Source organism: Biomphalaria glabrata, chromosome 2 (assembly GCF_947242115.1).
Source record: "Biomphalaria glabrata chromosome 2, xgBioGlab47.1, whole genome shotgun sequence".
Taxonomy (NCBI): Eukaryota; Metazoa; Mollusca; class Gastropoda; family Planorbidae; genus Biomphalaria; species Biomphalaria glabrata.
Genome location: NC_074712.1, coordinates 14,716,666 through 14,738,623, shown reverse-complemented (window position 1 = coordinate 14,738,623; position 21,958 = coordinate 14,716,666). Strand labels below are relative to the sequence as shown.

Below are 21,958 nucleotides of genomic sequence, written 5' to 3'. Positions count from 1 at the left end.
CGTCGTGCATTCTGTGCAGCAAAGACATCTATAACATCAACTACATCGATACTTTCTAGTATTTGTGACTTCACTGACATTAAAACCATGATAAGCCTTTCTTGCGTCATTGTGCTCCTGAGATAGTTTTTGATGAACTTGAGCTTTGAGAATAATCTCTCACATGACTTAATGGAAGTGGCCTGAGTTAGCGGTATTCGGAGGAGGTTGCAAAGTTTGAGCACACGTAATTCCCATATGAAGCCTTTTTACCTAAATATGTCTATTGTTGATTGTATTACTGGTTTGTTGATGAAAAGTGCTCGTGCATCAATGACTTCATTGAAAAAGCGATTTTCCATTTATTTCATCATACAAACAGGAAAAGTAACACAGTTTGTCATAAGCGTGTCTACATCTAACAGGTGTCTTGGTTCAAGAAGAAACCCAATGGTATCCATTTTCTTTCCAGCCTTTGGAATCTGCCCTTCATCTCCATATGAAATCTGTCCAGCAATTCTGTCGCAACACGTTTGAATTGCAGTTATATTGACAGTCCTATATTAGAACTCAACTTCCCATCAAGTCTTTTCTTTCTTCTGGTTGTTTTAATTACAGGGAATCCATAGTATTCACTACCTTCTTTTGCTTTTTCGATGGATTGGGTTTTTGTCAGTTTCTCATCATTTTGCAGAAAGCATGAAAGGGTACTAATTTCTTTAGCAGCTTCCCGTATATGCAGTCCAGACTTTTGTAGTTTCTTCTGAACTATATCTATATTGGATGGCTGCCTGGTCGTGCGGTTAGCTCGCTGGACTGTCGTTCGGATTTATCGACGGTCGAGGGTTCAAAACCTGCCCGCTCCCATCCCCCGTCGTCCTGCGGGAGGTTTGGACTAGGAAGTAAACTATCTTCAACTCTGAAGGAACATCCGAATTATGTAAAACAAACATTTTACTATATTAATTGGGCGCAGGAGCTTTGACCAGAATTCCAGATAGGAAAAAAATTTTCCACTGCATGAAGAAGATTCTGTTCTAATATTATATGATATTACGTCATTGTTGGTTGTTTATGTTTTGTGCGAAAGCAAAAGGATTCAGAGCATACAAAAGTGGGAAAGATCCATATCTCGTTTAGCTCGAGTATAGAAATACTCCGATAAGCGGACTGCCGTATTCACCATCACAACTGCTGACGAGTAGAAGACTCAGGGAATCATTCCAACTGATCCCAAACTATTGAAACCATCGGTAGCTGAAAATGCAGAGACATTACTCAACGAACGACAGATGAAAAGCAAAGTGAAATACGATGCAAAAGCAAGACTACCTAAAGATTATTCTGTCGGAGAGTTCGTCTAGGTCAAACATTGCAGAAAGCAGTTGTCATAAAAAAACATTCAGCGCCCAGATCTTACATCATAAAGACAAACGATGGAAAAACATACAGAAGAAATCAACGCTTTTTGAATAAGAGTTTCTCTGTACTATGATACCGATGAAGACAATGAACTGCAAACTGTTGGAACAAACGAAACAGACAGTGTCTAGAGAACTTGTTGTGCCAGTCAAGACAACCAGAAGTGGACGAATTGTTAAAGTTCCTAGTAGACAGGGCCGGCATTAGGCCTCTGCAGCCTATGCGGTCGCAGTGGGCCCCGCGCTTTCATAGGCCCCGCGCTAATTCTAAGTATTAAATTAAACCATTATAACGTAAATAAATTAACAGGGTTTTCGCGACCTCCTGATTTTCCAGGGCCTCCAGGAAATCTCATGAAAAGGCAAAATATACGATAAAGTCCTGAACTTTTTTTGAATTTATTCAGATCTCCTGAAGAATAGACGAAATTGACATTTTGGGGTGCCAATAAATAAAAAGTGGCATTGCGAGCTTTCATTTGATAAAAATTTATTGCAAAGACGAAAGTAGGCCTATTTTCTAATTTAAAAAAAATAACTTTGACATTATGCTTATCCTTACCCAGACTAGGCCCCGCGCGATCCGTTTCGCATAGGGCCCCGCAAATGCTACGGCCGGCCCTGCTAGTAGATATCACTCTTAAGAACTTTAAAAGGAAGGGTGTGATAATAACTTCAAAAGGAAGGATGTGCTAATATTATATGATATTACGTCATTGTTTGTTGTTTATGTTTTGTGCGAAAGCAAAAGGATTAGATGGAAATAAAAAGGGAGTTTCTATTGAATGGAGGAAAGATTAATAGAGGGGTAATAACTAGAGTGTGAAGTTTAATTCTGAAATTATAGACGCCAAACCCGAATATTGGACTATTTTAGCATTGTTAAGAATAACTTTTAGATATGTTATACTCGATTCTGTAAATTTTGCTTCAATGTTAATTAGTGTAGCCATATAATACTCGCCATTTAGATCTATTATTAGTAAAGGTAACAAGATACCTGGAATTCGATGTATATCATGCAGTTTATTCGTGGCAACAAAGTTTAAAATGTAGGACAAATTTTTTTTATTTTTTTTTTGATCTGTGGGAAAAAATATTTTTAAAATGTCAACAAAGTCAACGTACTGATAGACCTAGATCTATGGTTTAGTCTTTATGATAAATTTAATCCATAAATGTAGTTACGCCACTGGTTGTGTTTTTTTTAAACAGCCACACTTTTTTTATAAAGCAAATATTTTGGCTTATTATCTTGTTCCATTAAAAGTAGACGTTGGATTTTCCATTAAAGTGTTAAGGGTCATGGTACCAATCCATCAGAGAAACACAGGCAAATATAGATTTTTCAACCTTTTTATTGGAGGGGGGGGGTATTTTATACTTTGTGCCGACGTTTCGGCGGGACGGATTGAACCAAGTCGCAGGCCGGATCTGGCCCGCGGGACGTATTTTGGGCATCACTGGTTTAGAAAATGAATGTCAAAGGTTAAAATTGCACAAAGTGTATTATATGCGTTTTGAAATGGGTAATACACATTTCTTATACTCTGTAGACCGGTAATACAGCTAGCTAGTTGAACAATCTACAATTGGAAACAAAGTCCACCGGAAAATGTTTTTTAATACTTCTTTTTTTTTAACTTCTTTCTGTGATTAGAATTTAGATGTCTACTTAAAATCTGATTTTAGTCACGTTTTGTATTTTCAATATTTTTTTTTTACTTTTGACAGCTGGAAGATGTTTTTCTGATGCACAATCTGGGTCATCCTGTGAGAAATTCTGCAGCCTTTTGATTGGTCAGTATTAGATCTGGTTTTGGAGAGAATTCTTTTTTATAGAATCGCCATTCTAGACCAGGGGTGGGCAACCTTTTTCTGTCAAGGTCCACATTAAAAAAATTGGGGAATGGTTTGAGGGTCGCCGCCGAAAAAAAAATGTCTTTTAAAAATAATTTTTAGAAAATAAATTCATATACAAGGCATTCATGTTGTTTAATCCACCTGTTTGTTACTTTGTTTTGTTAAAGGACTATAATACAAAGATCTTAACAAAAATAAACATTCGGAAGACTGTTTACACTCGTGCATAATGTTCAGGTACTATGGAAGTAGCTTACTATTTGTTATCCCAGTGACTGCTGTCAATCTGCAGTCAGACAGAATCGACCTCTTCTTACACTTTATTTTCAAACTAGAAAATGCTTGTTCACAGATGTATGTGAACCCACATAATAGCAGCAAATTTGTTTAAAGTGTTGAAATACAGCTACTGGCAGCCATAAAACTCTGTGGAAGAACTGACTGGAGCTTCTCTTTCAGGTCATAATTGGCTTGGAAGTATGTCTTCTGAATCAGCTTCTGCACAAATGGTGAGATGACAATATGGAAATCTGATTCCAAGTTGTCGATGTCTTAAAATTTGCTTTCCAATTCCACAATCGAGGAATCCAAATTGGTCTTGTTCTTTTCAACTATTTCACTAGAAATAGTTTCACTTGTCAACAAAGGCAAATGACAAAACCTGTTGTCACTTTGCTTGCCCATGCTAAGCCAACGGATACTACTGTGGTACCGAACAGCGGAATTTTTTTTTTCCAAATCTTCAATTACTTCTCGGAACTGCCTTTGGTTAGGATCTTTAATTCTGATAATTTTGATCAATGAGATAATTCGGTCAAAAATATGTATGGTATTTAATACAGCTTTGAGCAAACTTTCCCGTTTAGAGCTTATGGTTGAGAAGAGAAATTGTTCTTTAATTTATTACAAAAAACTTTTTTCTCAGTCAAAGCACGTTACACTTGCTATCTTGTTACAAGCCAACCCAACACTTTCAACACAGTTCTTCATTGTATTAAATAAATATTGGCCTGAGTTTGTGTCTTTGTCTGAATGTTTCAAAATATTACAAATAAGAATAATCTTCGTTTACTTTAAACATTTTAGAATGACGTTTAGAGACATTACTTCTTTAGCCTCTTCATTATAAGTGATAAGAATCACAAGTTTCAATAATTTATATAGATATTTAAAAAATATTTATTTTGAATACATTTGCAATTTTTATATGTTTGATCTATGGGCACAACTGATTTATGTAGGTGTCTGCGGGACGCATGTGGCCCAAGGGTTGTAATTTGCCTACCCCTGCTCTAGACGTTTAAATGTTACAATGAAAACTTATTAGTGTAATTGATAACAATGGAGCATCTAAATGGTGTACCATGAAAATGTATACTAGGATACAACTTCTTTGATAAATACTAAATAATGTGTGTAGCTCAGATAGATCAATAGATGTCTTTGGGTGCTCAGAGAAAAAAAAAAAGGGAGCAATTCTGGACTTTCAACATTGGTGATAACTCTTCCTGAATTACTCCTATCTCATTAAGTGAGAGTTGTTTCCCTTGTAAACAGTTTCACACTCAATCTCTGTCTCTCTCTCTCTCTCTCTCTCTCTCTCCCTTCCCGCCTCTTCCTCTCTTCAATACGCATATCTGGGGTGATCCCAGCAGACGCAAGATCTTAAATCTTATGTACCTCATCGACCAAAACTACCTGGGAGGCGTCGCGGGGAAATTCCTCAAGAGATCTGCGACAAAGTGTGAGATTCTCTATTTGTACAAAATGGATTTCAATCTTTCCTTCTGTTTCTGTATCAAAATATTTATTTTCGTTATACATAAACATTCCAAGGGGGAATAGACATAACGTTGTACAGTGTTCCAGTTTATTATATCAGTTTATATTACAACCTGTGTTTATTTCTTTGTAGCTAATTATTTCCAAATGTTAAAAGTAAAAAAAAAAACAATCTGTTATGATATGATACAGTTCTACAAGATTGTGTCACTCTGATGTCTATGTGTCTAGGTGCCCAGTGTAACGAGGAGACAAGGGAGAATATCCTGTGGCTGAGGAACGCTGCCAATCAGACAGTCAATGTGTCTTGTCCAAGTTTGTCCAGGGAGCAAGCCAATAACTCCACCAATGGGACAAGTCAGAGTAAGCTTAGACATTTAAACATTTCTCCGTATATTGTGGAGACCACTGGCGTATCCGGGGGGAGGGGGTGAATTTGAGTAAAGAAATCACATAATTTGTATACACATTTATTAGTTATGTTAATAATAAAATTTTTATATTTCAACCAATTCTTAGATTATTTCGCCCCCCCCCCCTCTTTTTTTGTATGTTGGCCGATATGGTGGGTTATGAGGTGGCAATTGCATCCATCCCGCCCCCCTCCCCCACCAAAAACTTTCGATGGAAGGGGCGGTCCAATTTATTTGTAGAAATCACAGCTTCTTAACAGAATCAATTTCTTTCTCCTGACCAAACTCTGATCAAACTCTTTTCGCATCCTAGCAAAGTAGACTCTTAACAGGCAGTGGCTCCTCCGTACGGACTAGAATCGACTGATTCCTTTAATTGCCTGACATGTTTGTGGAATGAATTAAAGGCCAACGAGATTACTACTGCGGCTATTTAATTTCTTCGATAACTTTTTGGTCACATTTTCAATCCCTTGACCTATTAGCATCCATCTCTTCAACATATTTGACTTAATTTCGTACTAACTGACTATAAGTAAAACTAACAGTCCAACTTTGTGTCTCTCTGCCCTCAGACTTTGCTTGGAGATTGTGCAAACTGGAGGAGAATGAAAACCACGGGGAGTGGCAGGAGCCGTACATTGATTCTTGTATCTCGTCTTCTCTTATGGCTATCAAAGAAAAGGTGAGTCGACGCCTCTGCTGCATCCATTTGATTCAAACATTTTTATACTACGACGTTATGATACAACAACAGATTCTGTTTCTCATGCTCAGGTCAACTGTTAAAGGTATTCATCTCCATAGCATATTTAATAGATCACCGAACAGATCATCTTGTTGGCTCGAATCACAACGTATCATTTCTAAGTGTAATTTATCTATAGTATATCATTTTCATTTAAAAGTGTCTTATATGATGTTTTTGAAATTATTACAAAGCTTATATCAACTCACTCTTGTCTGTCCGTTCGTCTGTCTGTCTATCTGTCTGTCTATCTATTTCAGACTTTGAGTCTAGAGAAGCAAGGTATCAATGAAATTGATTTGTTAAAACTAGCGCACGAGCTGCTGAACCACACCCACGAGTACACGTACATCAACCCCATTGACATAGCCACTGTCATTGACTTGTTGGCCATTCTGGTCAAGGCACAGGTAACAGCGTCTTTAATCCCTTGGTTTCTGCTAGGCTATAGTGCTTTATACTTTGCCAGAGGAGGCCTTAGTGCTAGAAAGTGCTAGTAACCCAGCAAATCATTCTTAGAACTTTATTAAAGATAACTGGCCTAGACTCTAGTTGCCACATTGACTTCAACAATATTATGTATTAAGTCATTGTTGAAGAGATTTGTTTCTGAATAAATGAACTTCACTGTTGTTCAGTTGATATCGTACATTAGAATGCTTATTTATATGTTATGGGCTGATGTTGACGAAAGAATCGCGTAGTTCACCCCCTTGTTTGCTTCTATTTCATTACATGCCAGTAGTGAGGGTTCAGACAACTGGTTCTAGATCTGAGATGCATTGAACTGTACAGTTCTTTCCCAATCGGGCAGATATCCATTGAGTTTTTGTTCTAAAAGGGGGTTTGTTCGGGCTTCTCGATACAGTATGCAGCTTTGAAGGGCATGATCGGCATTCTCTTTCTTTAATTTTGGCTACAATACTTTGAAAAAAAATGTTGCGTTTTTAATAAACAATTTAGGCTTAAGACGCTATGACAACATAGCAGGCATAACAAACAAGAGATGAAATGACAAAATAAAGTTTTGATTAAGTCTTGATAATCTTCTTGATATAGTGAAGCTTGTCTGACTTTGTTAAGGGGGGGGGGGGGGCGAGGTAAGTTTTAAGCGGGACCGTATTTAGACTGGATAAAGTTGTTAGATAGTTAGGGCCCCTTATAAACAACTTAAGGCGATTTTTCCTTTGCTCTTTCTTCCAAGTGATAAAACATCTCTGAAACTTTTTTTTTTGGGGGGGGGGGGGGGAGGGAAGGGTGCAGAGAGAGCTAGTGGGGGCCCTAAGCTAAAGCTTATGTTACCTAAAGGTAAATCCAGCTCTGGGTTTTTAAGGCCCAAACTTGCAAAACTGGAAAAATTGATGCCTTGAAGTTTAGAACTCCTCTGAGGGATACATGGAGTGCTAAATTCATTAATATTACAATGGCATACATGTTGTTGATGTACCGTACTGGTGACCAAGACCTTAAGCTCCATTTCTGCACTGACATGGAGCGAATAGAAGAAATAAAAGTGTGTAATAGCAGAAAAGAATGATGACTGTTTTATTGTAAACAGAGTATTTGTGGAATTCTATTAGTGAAACATACAGTATGAGTATGAATCTATTCCATTTGAATGTCAGAGTGAATTGTTGCCATACATTCTGCAGGGGATAGCTCCAAGAACTGTCACTTGGCTAGACGAAGGAAGAATGTACGCTTCCGCCAGTGAGATCTACCCGACATTTCAACAAACTAAAACTTTTAGTGAGGTAATGGTAGCAGATTAGTATTTTTGTCTGTCTGTCTGTCTGTCCATTCTCGAATCAAGCTGAAACTTTGCACAATTATTCATTGTACCTGAGAAGACATGAATCAATAAAAACAAATCAACTAGTTAATTGATTTGATTTGGTGTTTAATTATTTTGTTTGATATCAAAATAAGGGGAATGAATGCTACTTAATGAGGGATGTGAATGTATTTATGGATTTAATCCCCTTATAACGTATTGACACTTTTTTTATTCTCTTACTTCCTATTCTCAGATCCTTTTGAAACTTTGTAGAATCTATAATTATTCGTAGTCGATGGCAATACACGAATCAATCCAGAAATTATCTAAATAGTAAATCAATTAGTACTAATTAAATAAATTTTATAGCAGGAAGGGAGCTAAACCCTGCCATTCTAATATAAATGGCAGAACTTAGTAGTTCTTTCCCTTAGAAAAGCTTTGTTTTAAAAAGATTTTTTTTTTCTATTGCTCGTTGGTTACTGGTTTGAGTTTCTGGCAGCGAATGAATTTGTCAGGGGTACTAGTAGTCTACTTGTATTATTGATGGTCACTAAATGTATACATGACACAATAGAAACAACAATTATAGAAGAACATTTCTTTTTCACCTTCCTCCCCCCCCCCCTCTCTCTCTCTTAGCTGTTTATCAACACAGTGAACAATCTCCTCTCGCCCCGTCATGAAGTGGGTTGGAACGCCACACGTCCCGCTGGCAACGAGGTCGACCAGCTGATGCAGGTGATGCACAACTTTGCTGACGTCATCAGTCGGTCCCTTGACTACCACATCAAGGACGGCCTCATCCTGTACCATGGGGCATCGATCCAGATTTTGAGGCAGTATGTCGGTGAGCGAGAGTTATTTCCCCTTCCAAGTCCGACTAATTATTTTTTTGTATACTGATACATAAGCTAGTCAGACAAGAAAAAAAAATCTTTACTAAAATACCTGTTGTAAAAAGTATAATAGGTTTGTCATATACAGTTAAGTATAATACAATTGTACAAGTATAAAGTATATTATTGTTGCACTGTTCCCTGTAGAGTTTAAAATTGAGACCCAGTGGGTTTACAGTTTGAAGAACATTGAGTTCCCAGACAACACAGTAAAGGACAGTGATGGACGCCTGGCCAAAGAATCTGGATTTATCAAACTGACCAGAGACACCATCAGTGCCACTAACGCCTCAGCGATTACAGGTAGAGAGAATATTCAGTATCAGTTTTCGTTTCATTTGTGCGTGTGTTCAATACAAGTGAGCAGTAACTTTAGCTTGCGACTATAAAACGTCAATATGAAACTAAAATTCTTTAATCCTTAAAGTCCTTAATTTGTACGTGACGATAAATATTGACGGGGAAAGGATATTTTGCCAAGTATTGAGCTTGTTATTTCCCTTTCTTGAATGAAAAAAAAAAGTGTTGGCCGACAACTTCGACATTTTGAGTCAGAATGGAAGGTCTAAAATGTCAATTGCTTGGAAAGAACGCTATGAAGCGTTTGGTTGATTATGACTACATATCATTGAAACCAGCTAGTCGTTGTTCGAGCCACACAAGCAAATAGTTGAAATAAGAGCCTTGGTTGGCTTTTTGGTCCAGAAAGTAAACTTTATTGTTTACTTTTGATAACTTTAAATTTGTTCAAACGTTATTTCCTTGAGATTCCTCTCAGCTTGGACTCTGGGATCTACAATACTGCTTGAAGAGCCTGCCAAAACATGATCAATGTGTTCAATAATTAATCAATTAAACGAATTTAAAACCCTTTACGAGGAAAAAAAAACAATTTAGACTCTCACAGGTAGAATATTGTAATTTAAAGGCTTGTGGGGAACACTAATGATTCATTTTACTACTCGCATGAATCAAGTAAAACTACTGTATAGCTAGTGCTGCCACGTACTTCTACTTTCAATGTACACCTTATCTCTCCCACACCCAATCTTGGATTAAGCTGAAATTTGGCACAATTATTTCTTTCACATGACAACATAAGAATCAATTAAAAACATTTACCAATTAGTTAATTAACCATTGGTAATTAATTATTGTGTTTGGTATCTTGAGCAAGGGAAAGAAATCTTACTTGATAGATGTGGCATAAGTTGAATTAGTTCCCTTGATGACTCTTGAACCCTTTATTGAACATTTGTATGCATTTAAGAAAAGATCATTTTATTCAAGATACCCCCTTCATCCCTCCCCCTTTCACAACTGGTCCAGACAAGCGATAGGATCATAGCGCATTGAGAAAGCTAAAATCTAAACAACAATAATTGGTAAAATTATCTCTAATCGCACAGATTTATTATGTATAGGTCAGTTGTGAGTATAACTGCGTGACCGATCCAAACTAATTGATACAATTACAAGTAATATAAGTTTTGTGTTTTTTTAAGTTTTTTAAAACGTTTCTCCCGTTGCTTTGTGTTTCAGTTTTTTTCGGCATCTCAACGTTCCGGTATAAATCTTTGTCCCGGCTGATCCCAGGCTTTGATAAAACGTAAGTAGAAACTAGGGCACAGGTGGTGTGTGTGTGGGGGGGGGGGGGCGGAGAGAGAGGAACATTTTGTTGTAAAGATTTATACCAATGTCTCATAATGTAAAGATATAGACAATATTTCACTAGATGTCTCATAATGTAAAAATATAGACAGCATTTTACTAGATGTCTCATAATGTAAAAATATAACAGCATTTTACTAGATGTCTCATAATGTAAAAATATAGACAGCATTTTACTAGATGTCTCATAATGTGTCCATAAAAGTACTACTTTAAAAAATTTAGGTGTTTGAATTTGAGAATAATTTAAGGAAGTATTGGTTGTCAGTGACAACAAAGTTTTTAGAACACATTCAAGTTTGAATGCCAATTCAATGAGTGGTCAAACTAATGGTCATTGTTTGTCCTACAGTAGGAACAGACCCAATCAGGTCAACAGTCCAGTGATGGCTCTCTACTTCCACATTCAGCCCCTGTCAGGTGATGGCAATATAGAAGTCAGCAACTTGAGCCCGCCCATTCTAGTCAGTGTCCCCATTCATAATGTAAGTAGGAGAGAGATCAGTTCATTGATGTACTCCAAGGAAATACATGTGTGTGTGTTCATCTAATAGTATGCTATGTACCCAGTCCACTGTCATTCAGTTAAACTTGATATTTGAATAACAATAGAACTCTCATGTTTCACGTAGATCTAGGCACACACCATACTATGTACATCTACATGTCAAGGATCAGCAGATGATTTATTTCACTTTATTTTGTACTCTGTAGTTTCAACACAGAGAAAGGTTGTTTTTTCTTTGTAGTCATTGGTATTCAAAATGTTTAGGTTGTTTCCCTTTCTAGTTGAATTAAAGTAATATTTTTATTAGCTTAGTTAACGCCCTTGAACATGAACCAATGAAAACATATTTATCTTGTTATTTAACATAAAGCTTTGATCGTAGCATAATAGTTTCATTTTTTAGAGAAATCGGTAAAGCTGATTAATATATCTACTCTTCACCATGCTTTTGGTATAATTTTAATTAGATAATTGGCACAACACAAGTTAAAAAAAAAACAATTAAACTACTCTAATTAATTTACATCTAGATCTAACATTGAATAACACCATAGTATATAGGAAACAGACTAAGAAGAGAAAACTACAACCTTCCCAATACAATTAACCAAATTAAGAATATAAATATCATTAAAAAAAAGGCATATTAACACACCGGAAATGTTTCTCATGTGGAATATAGTCTAAATTGGACTTCTGTCTTGTGTCTTTTGTCTCATGTCTTCTGTCTAGTATCTTCAGTCTCGTGTCTTCTTTCTCGTATTTTTAGCATCGTGTCTTCTGTCTCATATCCTCTGTCTGCTAGTATCCTATCTCATCTGTATAGTATCTTCTGTCTTGTATCCTGTGTTTCATGTCCTCTGTCTTCTGACTCATGTCTTCTGTATAGTATCTTCTGTATAGTATCTTCTGTCTTGTGTCTTCACTCGCATGTCTTCTGTCTCGTGTCCTCAGTCTCATATCTTCAGTCTCGTGTCTTCTGTCTCCTGTATTCTGTTTTGTGTCTTCAGTCTAATTTCTGTCTCGTATCTTCAATCTCTTTTCCTGTTTCTCCTGTCGCCTGTCTCATGTCTTCTATGACAGTGACTTACTTCTGACACCAAACTTTTATCAATCAGTGATACTTGCCTACTCTACGTTTCTTGCCGGACATCTAAAAACATTGGCGTTACAACAATAAGAAATACATTGTGAGAGTAATGAACAAGTTTTATTCATGAGATTGAATATTTTTAGCCTTAACAGTTAGTGATGAAACCTTAAGCATACAAAATACAAATACTCTGCCTCTAAATGAATAAAGTATTTTGACTGGCTGCCTGATCATGAGGGACAAGCTCCTGTCACGTGATAGAGTTCAAACCCTGCCCTCCTCTGACGTCTCGCAGGTCTAGGCTAGGTCGCAATAGTCTCCATTTTATACAGAGTGTTTTGGAAGTAGCCAATTTAACAAACAGACAAACATGAATAAACGAATAAAGACTGAAACAGTTTAGCGGACATGAACAAAGTTATTCAACAACAACAAAAGTTTATTCAGGTATTTGATCTCTCTCCAGACATTCAACATCTCCAATCCAAGGTGTGTTGTTCTACGTCACAGTTCAAAGTAAGTTCATCTAGGTATTTTAGTCATGCTATTCTTGTTTGTTTGTTGTTGTTGTGTTTTTCACACAATTAATCTGACAAAATAATTTAACAGAAAAAGTTTAAATTTAAAACTCTATATAAGGAGAGGGGTTAGTTTTTGGTTTCTTTTCTATTTGTTTTTCTGTTTGTTTCAGTCGAAAGCCCTGGAGCTGGTATCGGGGCTGTCAGAAGTTAAGGTACACGGGCCACAGTGGGGTCTGTGCCTGCCCGCAGCCTGGAGTGTTCACCATCATCACTGATATGTTTGATGATAATGTGAGTAAATGGTTCAGTTAGCTCCTAATCTTTTGTTTACACAAGAACTTTATTGAAGAAAACATGGAAACTTAAAAAAAAAAATTATATTTAAAGATAAGAAAACCATAATTACTGTCATATGTTTCAATACTGTAATATGTATCTCCCTTTTTCTATATAAAACAAAATTAATTAATTACCACTAGTTAATGAAACAATTGGTTCATTTTTTTATCATTCTCGCGTTGTCATTGACGATGAATGATTGTGCAAAGTTTCAACTTTATTCGTGAATGGGAATTTGGATAAATAACGTGTGCGAAATTTGTATCAGACAGACAAACAGACAGAGTGAGTTGATATAAACTTTGTAAACATTTATTGCCATTAGCAGAGAACTAGAAAACATTTTGTAATTTATTCAATTTTCTTCTACCCGTTACAGTGGGACAAGGGAGATAAACGCCCCAAATTGATGAATTTCGCCACATATTTTGGTTGTGCAATGTCAGCCACACTCTGCCTTATAGTGTGTGGTGTCCATATGTATTTAAGGTAAAACTTTATCTGCCTTATAGTGTGTGGTGTCCATATGTATTTTAGGGTAAAGCTCTCTCTGTCTTATAGTGTGTGGTGTCTGTCAGGTGGGTTTAGTCGCTTAAGTAAGGTATGATATGATGGTCCCGTATCCCCAGTCTGAACAGAGTAACACAATAGATAATGGCATGCATGGGCGTAGCCAGGGGGGGGGGGTTCTTGGGGTTCAAACCCCCCCCGAAATGAAATCACCCCCCCCCCTGCGGGGGGGGGGGGGGAACGGAATTAAGTGACTGATTTTTGCTTTCATTTTGTTTATTTTAGGTGAGATTTTAATACTAAATCATCACTTACCACAGCTCTGCCGAGGGGGTTATGAGTTAAAAACCCTGTACCAGGGGGTTTTGAGATTTTAAAAAACCCTATCAGGGGGTTTTGAGATGCAAATCCCTCTACCAGGGGGGTTTTGAGTTTAAAACCCCCTACCAGGGGCTTTGAGTTTAAAACCCCCTACAGGGGGTTTTGAGTTTTAAACCCCCTACCAGAGGTTTTTGCAGTTAAATCCCCCTCTTCTATAAAACAAAACAAAAAAATGCAAACAGCAATACCCAAATTCCAACAGCACAATTAAGGAAGATTTTGATTTTAAAACCCTCTCCAAAATTTACGATAAACCCCTCTTCAATATAAAAAAGCAAATTACTCATTCAAAATTTTATGAGCGTAGCCAAAGGGGTTTTGAGTTTAACCCCCCCTCCCCTCCAGTTGGGGTTTGAAGCTAAAAAGTACCTCTTCAATATAAAAAAAAAAAAAGCAAATTACAAACTATAAAATCTATGAGCGTAGTCAAACGGGTTTTGAGTTTAAATCCCCTCCTCCAGATGGCTTTTTCTTTAAAGTTAAAAACCCCTCCAGATGGTTTTGAGTTTAAAATTCCCATACAGAGCGTTTAGAGTTGAAAACCTTTCTCTTCAATATTATTTTAAAGCAAACTACAGTCACCGAATTCTATGATCGTAGCTAAATGGGGTTTTGAATTAAAACTCCAGAGATTTTTTAGTTTAACCCCTCAGCAGATGATTTGACGAAAAAACTTTCCTTTTCGATATAAAACCTAAAGCGAAATACAGGCATGTAATTCCAAAAGCGTAGTCAAGAAAGGTTACACATTTCTACCAGTGGCTTGGGCTCCATTAAAAAAGTGTGAATAGTCTTCTGCCGAAATTGAAAAACATTAAATGTGGCTCAACAAAGATGGCTAAGACAGATTTTAGGAGTCAGTCATAGAGATCGGGTCTAAATCAAAGAAATCATATGCCGAACTGGGAGTCGAATCCTTAGTAAGGTTGTGACAGAGCGTCGCATGAGGTTTTGCTGGACATGTTCTTCGACAAAATGAATTACGCAAAATAAGAGTTGCGGAAACAGCTTTCCGGAAAATGCGCCGAACGGCGCGAGAGGGTCTAAGTCAGTAAGAATAGCACATTAGCTTTTTGAAATAAAACTTTTTAATAGCAAGATAATGCACTGTAGATACCTCAGAATATGCATTTTGTTGGCTTTCAATACCAGAAATAGTGCTCGGCGGCGGGGCTTCGCCCCGCGCTGGGGGAGCGCTGCGAGCTCCCCCAGACCCCCTTGCTAGCAAGGGCGGGGAGTCTACAATAAACAATAAACGTCTTCCGAAAGGGTCAGAATGTAATAAAGATTAATTATGTACACACACACACATATAATTTTTTCCGCGGGTGGGGGGGGGGGGGGGGATCAACCCCTCCCGAAAAAAAATCCTGGCTACGCCCATGATGGCATGTAAAATACGAACATCGAATAACAGTTATTCAACTGAACAGTTAGTGAATAACAACAGTTATCAATATGAACAATATTTAATAATAATTAATTATAAGTTATCAACATATTTACATATACATCACTATCATTGAAGTCATCATTGAATTAATAATTAGTCTAATATAACGCCAATAAGTTCCATAACACACCTTCACGCTCACACTCCATCTCGGCGCCCAACGTAACCTCAACTCCCTACACCTCAACAACAAGAGTTACTGCAAAACTCCAAAGGCGGAAAGGCGACACGCTTTCCCATAGCCCAAAGCCTAACACCCTGAAACGACACGAAAACCTAGATCTAGCGATGCCGCTACAAGAAAGAACTTTTCAATAGCGACACCCGTACCGAAAGATCAGCCTACTTAATAAAACTATATACTTACGTACCCTTACAAGGGGAAAACAAACAACCAGCTACCTAGCTCACAAAAGAAGCTCTCTCTCTCTCTCTTGCGGGAACTAAGGATGACGTAAACACACACACACACACACAATATTCTAGGCAACAAAACGCACTTAAAAGAAACTACTTCCTATACGCTAAAACACCAATATTAAATGCAAAGAAAACTTCACGCGCGCACGACAGTGTCCATAAGTATTTATGTTCAAACTTTCTCTGTCTTAAAGTCTATAATGTCCATATGTATTTAAGGTAAAGCTATGTCTTATAGTCTGTGGTGTCCATGCGTACTTAAGGTAAACCTCTGTCTCATATTGTGTGTGTTGTCTATAATTAATTAAGGTAAAACCGACCCAGCTTTCAGCTAATGTACACAATTCTCTGATACATTGCCTGAAACACTTAGGCTGCATGAAATATAATTTTGACAGCTAATTTTTCCTATTTTTACAACAATCTTATATCTACGCATCTTTTTTGTTGTCCATTTCAGAACATCTACTAGTACGGCAGCGCTTCACCGTAACCTGTCAGTGTCCATAGCTCTCGGTCAACTGGTCTACATGATTGGTATAGACAGATATGAGACGCCAGTGAGTCCAGACTTTAAACGTTTTTGTGAAACAATGTCTTTTAGATATAGTGCACCAGATGCCTTAGTGTGTAGGAAAGGGGTGGGGTTGGGGTAAAGAGACCAGTTTATAAGTGAATACCTGAAAGAAGGGACAAACCTTCTATGAAACTTATTTTAAATCTTCAGAGAAAATCAGTGATTTATTGGCTGGTCATTGAGAAACTGGCATTAATTTGTGATAATTGAATAAGTAACATTATTTTGGGAATAACTATGAGTTTGATTATTTGGGTTGTTTTGGGTACCCGGCAAAGACTAATACCCCCACCCCCTCCCAAGGTTTTCTTGTTTAGGCGCAAGTTTTTCGTTTGTGCCCCTTCCCTTTGGGAATAACTATGAGTTTGATTATTTGGGTTGTTTTGGGTACCCGGCAAAGACTAATACCCCCACCCCCGCCCAAGGTTTTCTTGTTTAGGCGCAAGTTTTTCGTTTTTGCCCCTTCCTCTATCAGTGGTAACAGTTCCGCCAGACCCAATATCTGGGTCACACCTGAAGGCCAGGAGTTGGACTGGCTGTCAGAGGCTTTAGGAGACACGTGCCATTGGAAGAAGCATTTCCTGTAGCGGGGTATCCACTACCACATGACATACAGAAGTAACAACCTAACAGTAATTATCAACAGAGGCACTTTCAGCAGACATGGTCGTAGACTCAAACAAGAACTTAGTAGTTTGTATTGGATACTGTTGGTTAGCTCATTAGCTTTATGAATTAGAGATGACATAGAAAGCTTATAAGAAAAAACTCCATCTACGCTGTCTAAGGAGTATCCATAATATGCATTGGTTTGACCACATACCAGATACTGAAATCTTTAAGCTGTCCAACATGCCACAGTAAAAAGGTCCCAATTTTGATGGGCGGACGTGTAGTCCACATTCCAGACAATCGCCTTCCTAAACGACTTCTGTAAGGGGAGCTGTGTGCAGAGGTGGTCAATACAAGCGCTATAAAGACATCCTTAAGAGCTCCTTCAAGGAGTGGGATATTGACATTCACGGCTGGGAAGCACTAGCTGTGGGTGTCGGAGTCGCAAGACATGAAGCAAGAGAGTGGCCAGCGTGAAAGAGCCCCGAAACAACAAAAAGCTGAGAGAAGAAGCAGGCCTATCTGCAACTGACCAAACCTACCCATGCCACTTATGCGGCCGCTTTTTAAAACGAAGATTGGACTTGAGAGAAATGGGCTCATCTTCGATCACGAAGGAGGAACTATATAAGAAAAAAAGTGATAAAACTTCAAATGTAAAAATAACATCATAAATATTACTTTATGTTTGTAAAAGTAGCTTCATCTTTCTACGCTCTGTGGCCAACGCAGCTGTTTACCCATTATTATATTTATGTTACTTCATGTGCAGTACCTATATATTTACCCAGTTGATTTATTGATTCTTTTCAGTCCATCTGTAAAATATTCGCCGTGTTGCTCCATTACTTTTTCCTGACCAACTATTCCTGGGTGATGAATGAAGCCTTCAACTTATACATCGTCATCACCTACTCAACCCACAACCCTAGTGACCTGACAGACTCTGGCTCCATGATTCGTTACTATGTACTGGGATGGGGTAAGTAGCAGAGCTAGGTCAAGGGTCACTGTTTGATTGTACGACTAAACATAAAAGGTTGAAAGGGCAAGGGATTATCTTATCAACTAGAAAAACATTAAAAGTACTTTTTTTTGTATAAAGTCTATATATCTCCTTTATATAATGTATAGAGCTATTGTTTGTCACGGAACATTTATAGTCAGCCTTCTTCCCCCTCCACTGAGACTCCTGGTTAAGTAAAATGTATAGATCTACTACACTTAATAATATTCCATTCATAGACCTTTAGATCTAGACTTAGAAGACATGCGCACAATGTTTCTGAGCATTACTTTATTCAACTCTTGAAGGAATACTGGGAAATAGTCCGTTGAAGAGAAATATGTTCTCGTTCTCCAGTCAAGTTTAAATTTCTTTCTTTTTTTTATTTTGAAAAATTATAACGGTCAAACTCGAGTTTTCCCAGTGTGAACAACCAGACAGTATTTCTTTTCCAAACGATATACACCAACTGTTGAATTTCTCAGAAAATCGTTTTGGCCGTTTTCGAGAATCGCGTCTAGCCACCTACGTTTTAGGTTTTTGAAATTTCCACGAAGTTACGAATTCAATAGAGACATTTTACAACTACTCTATTCAAAAAGACAATTTCTCTTTTATACAACTTATCAGAGTTCATTGAGCTATGATGTCTGGGTTTAGAAGTCGTATACAAAATACTCCTATTATGGATGACGGATAAGTAAGGTTCTCAACTTGAATGTATTGACAAAGTCTTGTGTAAGGCAGGAAAATAATGACATTGATTTAAATGAAGAAATTTTTTTTTAGTATTGTAAGAATTTGTTGAAACTCAATTTCTTGTGTAAGAAACTAGTTATATCAATGTGTATTGTAACAAGACATGTCCCACAACTACCACAAATGTTAAATTATCTCCCCTCTTTATTAATTATTTGCCTTTACCTTCACTTATCCCCTAGCCAGTGTTTCCCAAACTGTGTTCCGCGGAACCCAGGTGTCCCGCGAGGCCTGAATCTGTGTCCCCACGAACTGCTGGAATAATGAACTAGTAGGCCACCACGTGAATTAATCTCTAAACAAATCAGCAGATACTAAATACGCACAATGTGCGAAGTGTAACTTTAAGGAAAAAATTAGGGCAACACTGCCCTAGTGTGTTGTACCGTTGGGACACCACATATGATCTGTCGATCGTCCTCTCCATTTTTGTCTTTTTTATTACATAGAATCTTCCCAATAGTTATCTTCCCAACGCTTCCTCTTCTTATATCTGGTACTGTCCTCTGAAGGAAGGACTTCACAAGCCCCGAGAACTTTGTGATATGGCTATAAATTTTTTTTGCCAAAAATGTCTATTAACATTGAAGTAATGCTGGTTAAAAATGTATTTTTCTAAGTTCAAATTCAAACTTCTTAATTTAGATTTTAAAAAAGGTAAGGAACTCCTGGACAACTCTTTTCTAAATTGTTCTCCTTATTCTCTCCCCTAGTTATTCCAGCCATCTTGGTCGGTGCATTTGTTGGTACATCGGATAACTATTGTGCCCTGGATATGTAAGTACTGTGTACTTAATAAATGTTTCTTCTTACGTACAGGCAGCACAAATTCATAATGGTTACTCTGTCAATGTGTTTTATTTACGTAGGTGTTGGGTGGCGCCTGATCATCTCTGGTTGTTTATTGGTCCAGCTATTGGAATTATATCTGTAAGTAGATTCGTGATGGATTTCTCACTGTTATCTCCCTTTGTTGTTTCGGTTGTTTTTAATTGTTTTTATCTTCTAATGAAATACAGACGTTACTTCAAAAAAAAAAAAAAAAGATAATTACGTCCTAAGAGTGTTCCTAGATCAATCTAGTCATGTATTTTAATCTGCTAATCAATGAATTAAATTCTGCCAAGACATTGGTTTTTCTGGCTTGTTAGTTATTAGGGTTGTTTCATTTTTGGTGTTTGAGCAGATTTTTTTTATTTTAAATTCTATTGAGTGTCTTGTTGTTGTTTGTTTGATTGGTTCATATTTGATCTCATAGACTGAGACAGACATTGAAATAAATGTTTACTCAATGGAAGTATAGTGTACAATCACGTCACGAGACTGCCAGGATTGGTCAAGGACTTTCCAACCATAATTTATTCCCCAATGGAGGAAGATGAAGAACAAAGAAGACTAAGTAGAAATTATGGGATGGACAGATCACTGGGTGATTTCTATTCTCAGTTAAAAGAGGAGTTGACAATACTTGCTTTGTAGGTGACTGGAACACATTCAGTTTACCTGCACACTAGCCACTTAACTTGTAGGCTACAGCAGTTTATATGAGACAGTTGCGTCAGGCCTTGGGCCAAATTCTCCATTTGATGCCCTTTCCACCCCCCACCCCTTTTTTTTCTTAGCTATCTACCAGATTAGTGACTAGAAAATGTATCAATAAGTTCCTGTTTTTTTTTTTAAATTTTGCTAATAAAACCAAAGTTTAATAAACAACTTCTATGAATGGAGCGATTATTCTTTTTTTTTAATTCTCATTGATAAATGCGTTACTTGTTTGTGTAGACTTTGTAATTGTTTAAAAATTAAATGAATAAAAACTATGTATCTAAAATGTATATAACAGATTCTATGACGACCGCACGATACTTGCATGGGGCTAAAGGGTTCTGTCTTTGTGAACTTTAAGAACTTAAACATAAATATTTTATTGACTTTTATTAAATGTAATTACTACAGCTATCCATTAGTTAATCAAGTTGTGCTTGTAAATTATTTTGACATAAAGTCACATTAATTTTGACATAAAGTCACATTAATTTTGACATAAAGTCACATTTATTTTGACATAAAGTCACATTAATTTTGACATAAAGTCACATTTATTTTGACATAAAGTCACATTAATTTTGACATAAAGTCACATTTATTTTGACATAAAGTCACATTTATTTTGACATAAAGTCACATTTATTTTGACATAAAGTCACATTAATTTTGACATAAAGTCACATTTATTTTGACATAAAGTCACATTAATTTTGACATAAAGTCACATTTATTTTGACATAAAGTCACATTAATTTTGACATAAAGTCACATTTATTTTGACATAAAGTCACATTTATTTTGTGTATGCTATGTTCTGTTCATGGGTTCCCTCTCTCCACAGATTACAATTCTAGTATTAATTTTTACAGCCAAAGAACATAATGAAAATTCATATACAAAAAGTGATAAAACCAATAAAATTATCAAGTAAGAATTTGTTTTTATCTGTGATATTAACTAGTTAAATTATAATTTAATTTTGTTTTAAATGTTTCTAATAATATTAAACCATGTTCTATGGACATCTATAAGTACTAGACCATTAGCTAGCCATAGCCTTCAGTTGCGAAGTGATTATAGATCAACTCTGAAATGAGATGAAAGCCTAGGCATTATTTATGCTCCGAATGATATCGCCCACTTAGCAGTTCCCTCTCTTCACATAGCTGGTGTCCCAAGGAAAGGCTGGTGCCGATACACTAGGGGGTTAACAGCGTCACAGATTCTGCCAGGGTGTATCACTTGGGTAATACAAGCTGCTCAAATGTTGCCGCTCCACTGATTTTGCCTCAGGTTTGACTCCCGAAAGTTTTCCCTTGTTTAGGTGTAGCTGCAGAGGTTTCAACTCAGTTTTCCCTCTCCTTAGCGGGTAGCCAGCTAAGGCTCTCAAGTTCTCATGTCCGAATGTTGTTAGTTTGCCAGCTGCCAGTTGTTTACCTTATGCACCTCCTCCTGTCAGTGACACCAGTTCCACCTGAGCCAATTTTTGGGCCACGCGTGAACACTTTGAGTTGTACTAGTTTTCAGAGTCTATTTGAGACACATGCCATTCGTAGCGTTGGATAGGTAGTCTAGTGATTACATTCAAGACCACCTCCGGCAATGACGAAATAACGTAGGCTAATAAGAATTTTAAAAGGGTGGGGGTGGGGGTGTCAAGGGGAGGTATGGCGGGGGG

At 37.2% G+C, this 21,958-nt stretch overlaps 1 protein-coding gene across 2 annotated transcripts in view; it reads left to right on the top strand.

The window, feature by feature from the left end:
* LOC106059821 (cadherin EGF LAG seven-pass G-type receptor 1-like) overlaps positions 1-21,958 on the top strand; it is a 134,813-nt gene that overhangs the window by 67,898 nt on the left and 44,957 nt on the right. For both annotated transcript variants that reach the window (XM_056019243.1, XM_056019244.1), the window contains exons 7-23: positions 3,135-3,200; positions 5,277-5,408; positions 6,034-6,143; positions 6,467-6,616; positions 7,859-7,960; positions 8,626-8,833; positions 9,030-9,185; positions 10,425-10,491; positions 10,906-11,038; positions 12,621-12,670; positions 12,846-12,966; positions 13,394-13,503; positions 16,239-16,338; positions 17,781-17,949; positions 19,446-19,509; positions 19,602-19,662; positions 21,122-21,207. In XM_056019243.1, the coding sequence (XP_055875218.1) occupies positions 3,135-3,200; positions 5,277-5,408; positions 6,034-6,143; positions 6,467-6,616; positions 7,859-7,960; positions 8,626-8,833; positions 9,030-9,185; positions 10,425-10,491; positions 10,906-11,038; positions 12,621-12,670; positions 12,846-12,966; positions 13,394-13,503; positions 16,239-16,338; positions 17,781-17,949; positions 19,446-19,509; positions 19,602-19,662; positions 21,122-21,207 (1,885 nt within the window). The remainder of the gene's footprint in view (positions 1-3,134; positions 3,201-5,276; positions 5,409-6,033; positions 6,144-6,466; positions 6,617-7,858; positions 7,961-8,625; positions 8,834-9,029; positions 9,186-10,424; positions 10,492-10,905; positions 11,039-12,620; positions 12,671-12,845; positions 12,967-13,393; positions 13,504-16,238; positions 16,339-17,780; positions 17,950-19,445; positions 19,510-19,601; positions 19,663-21,121; positions 21,208-21,958) is intronic.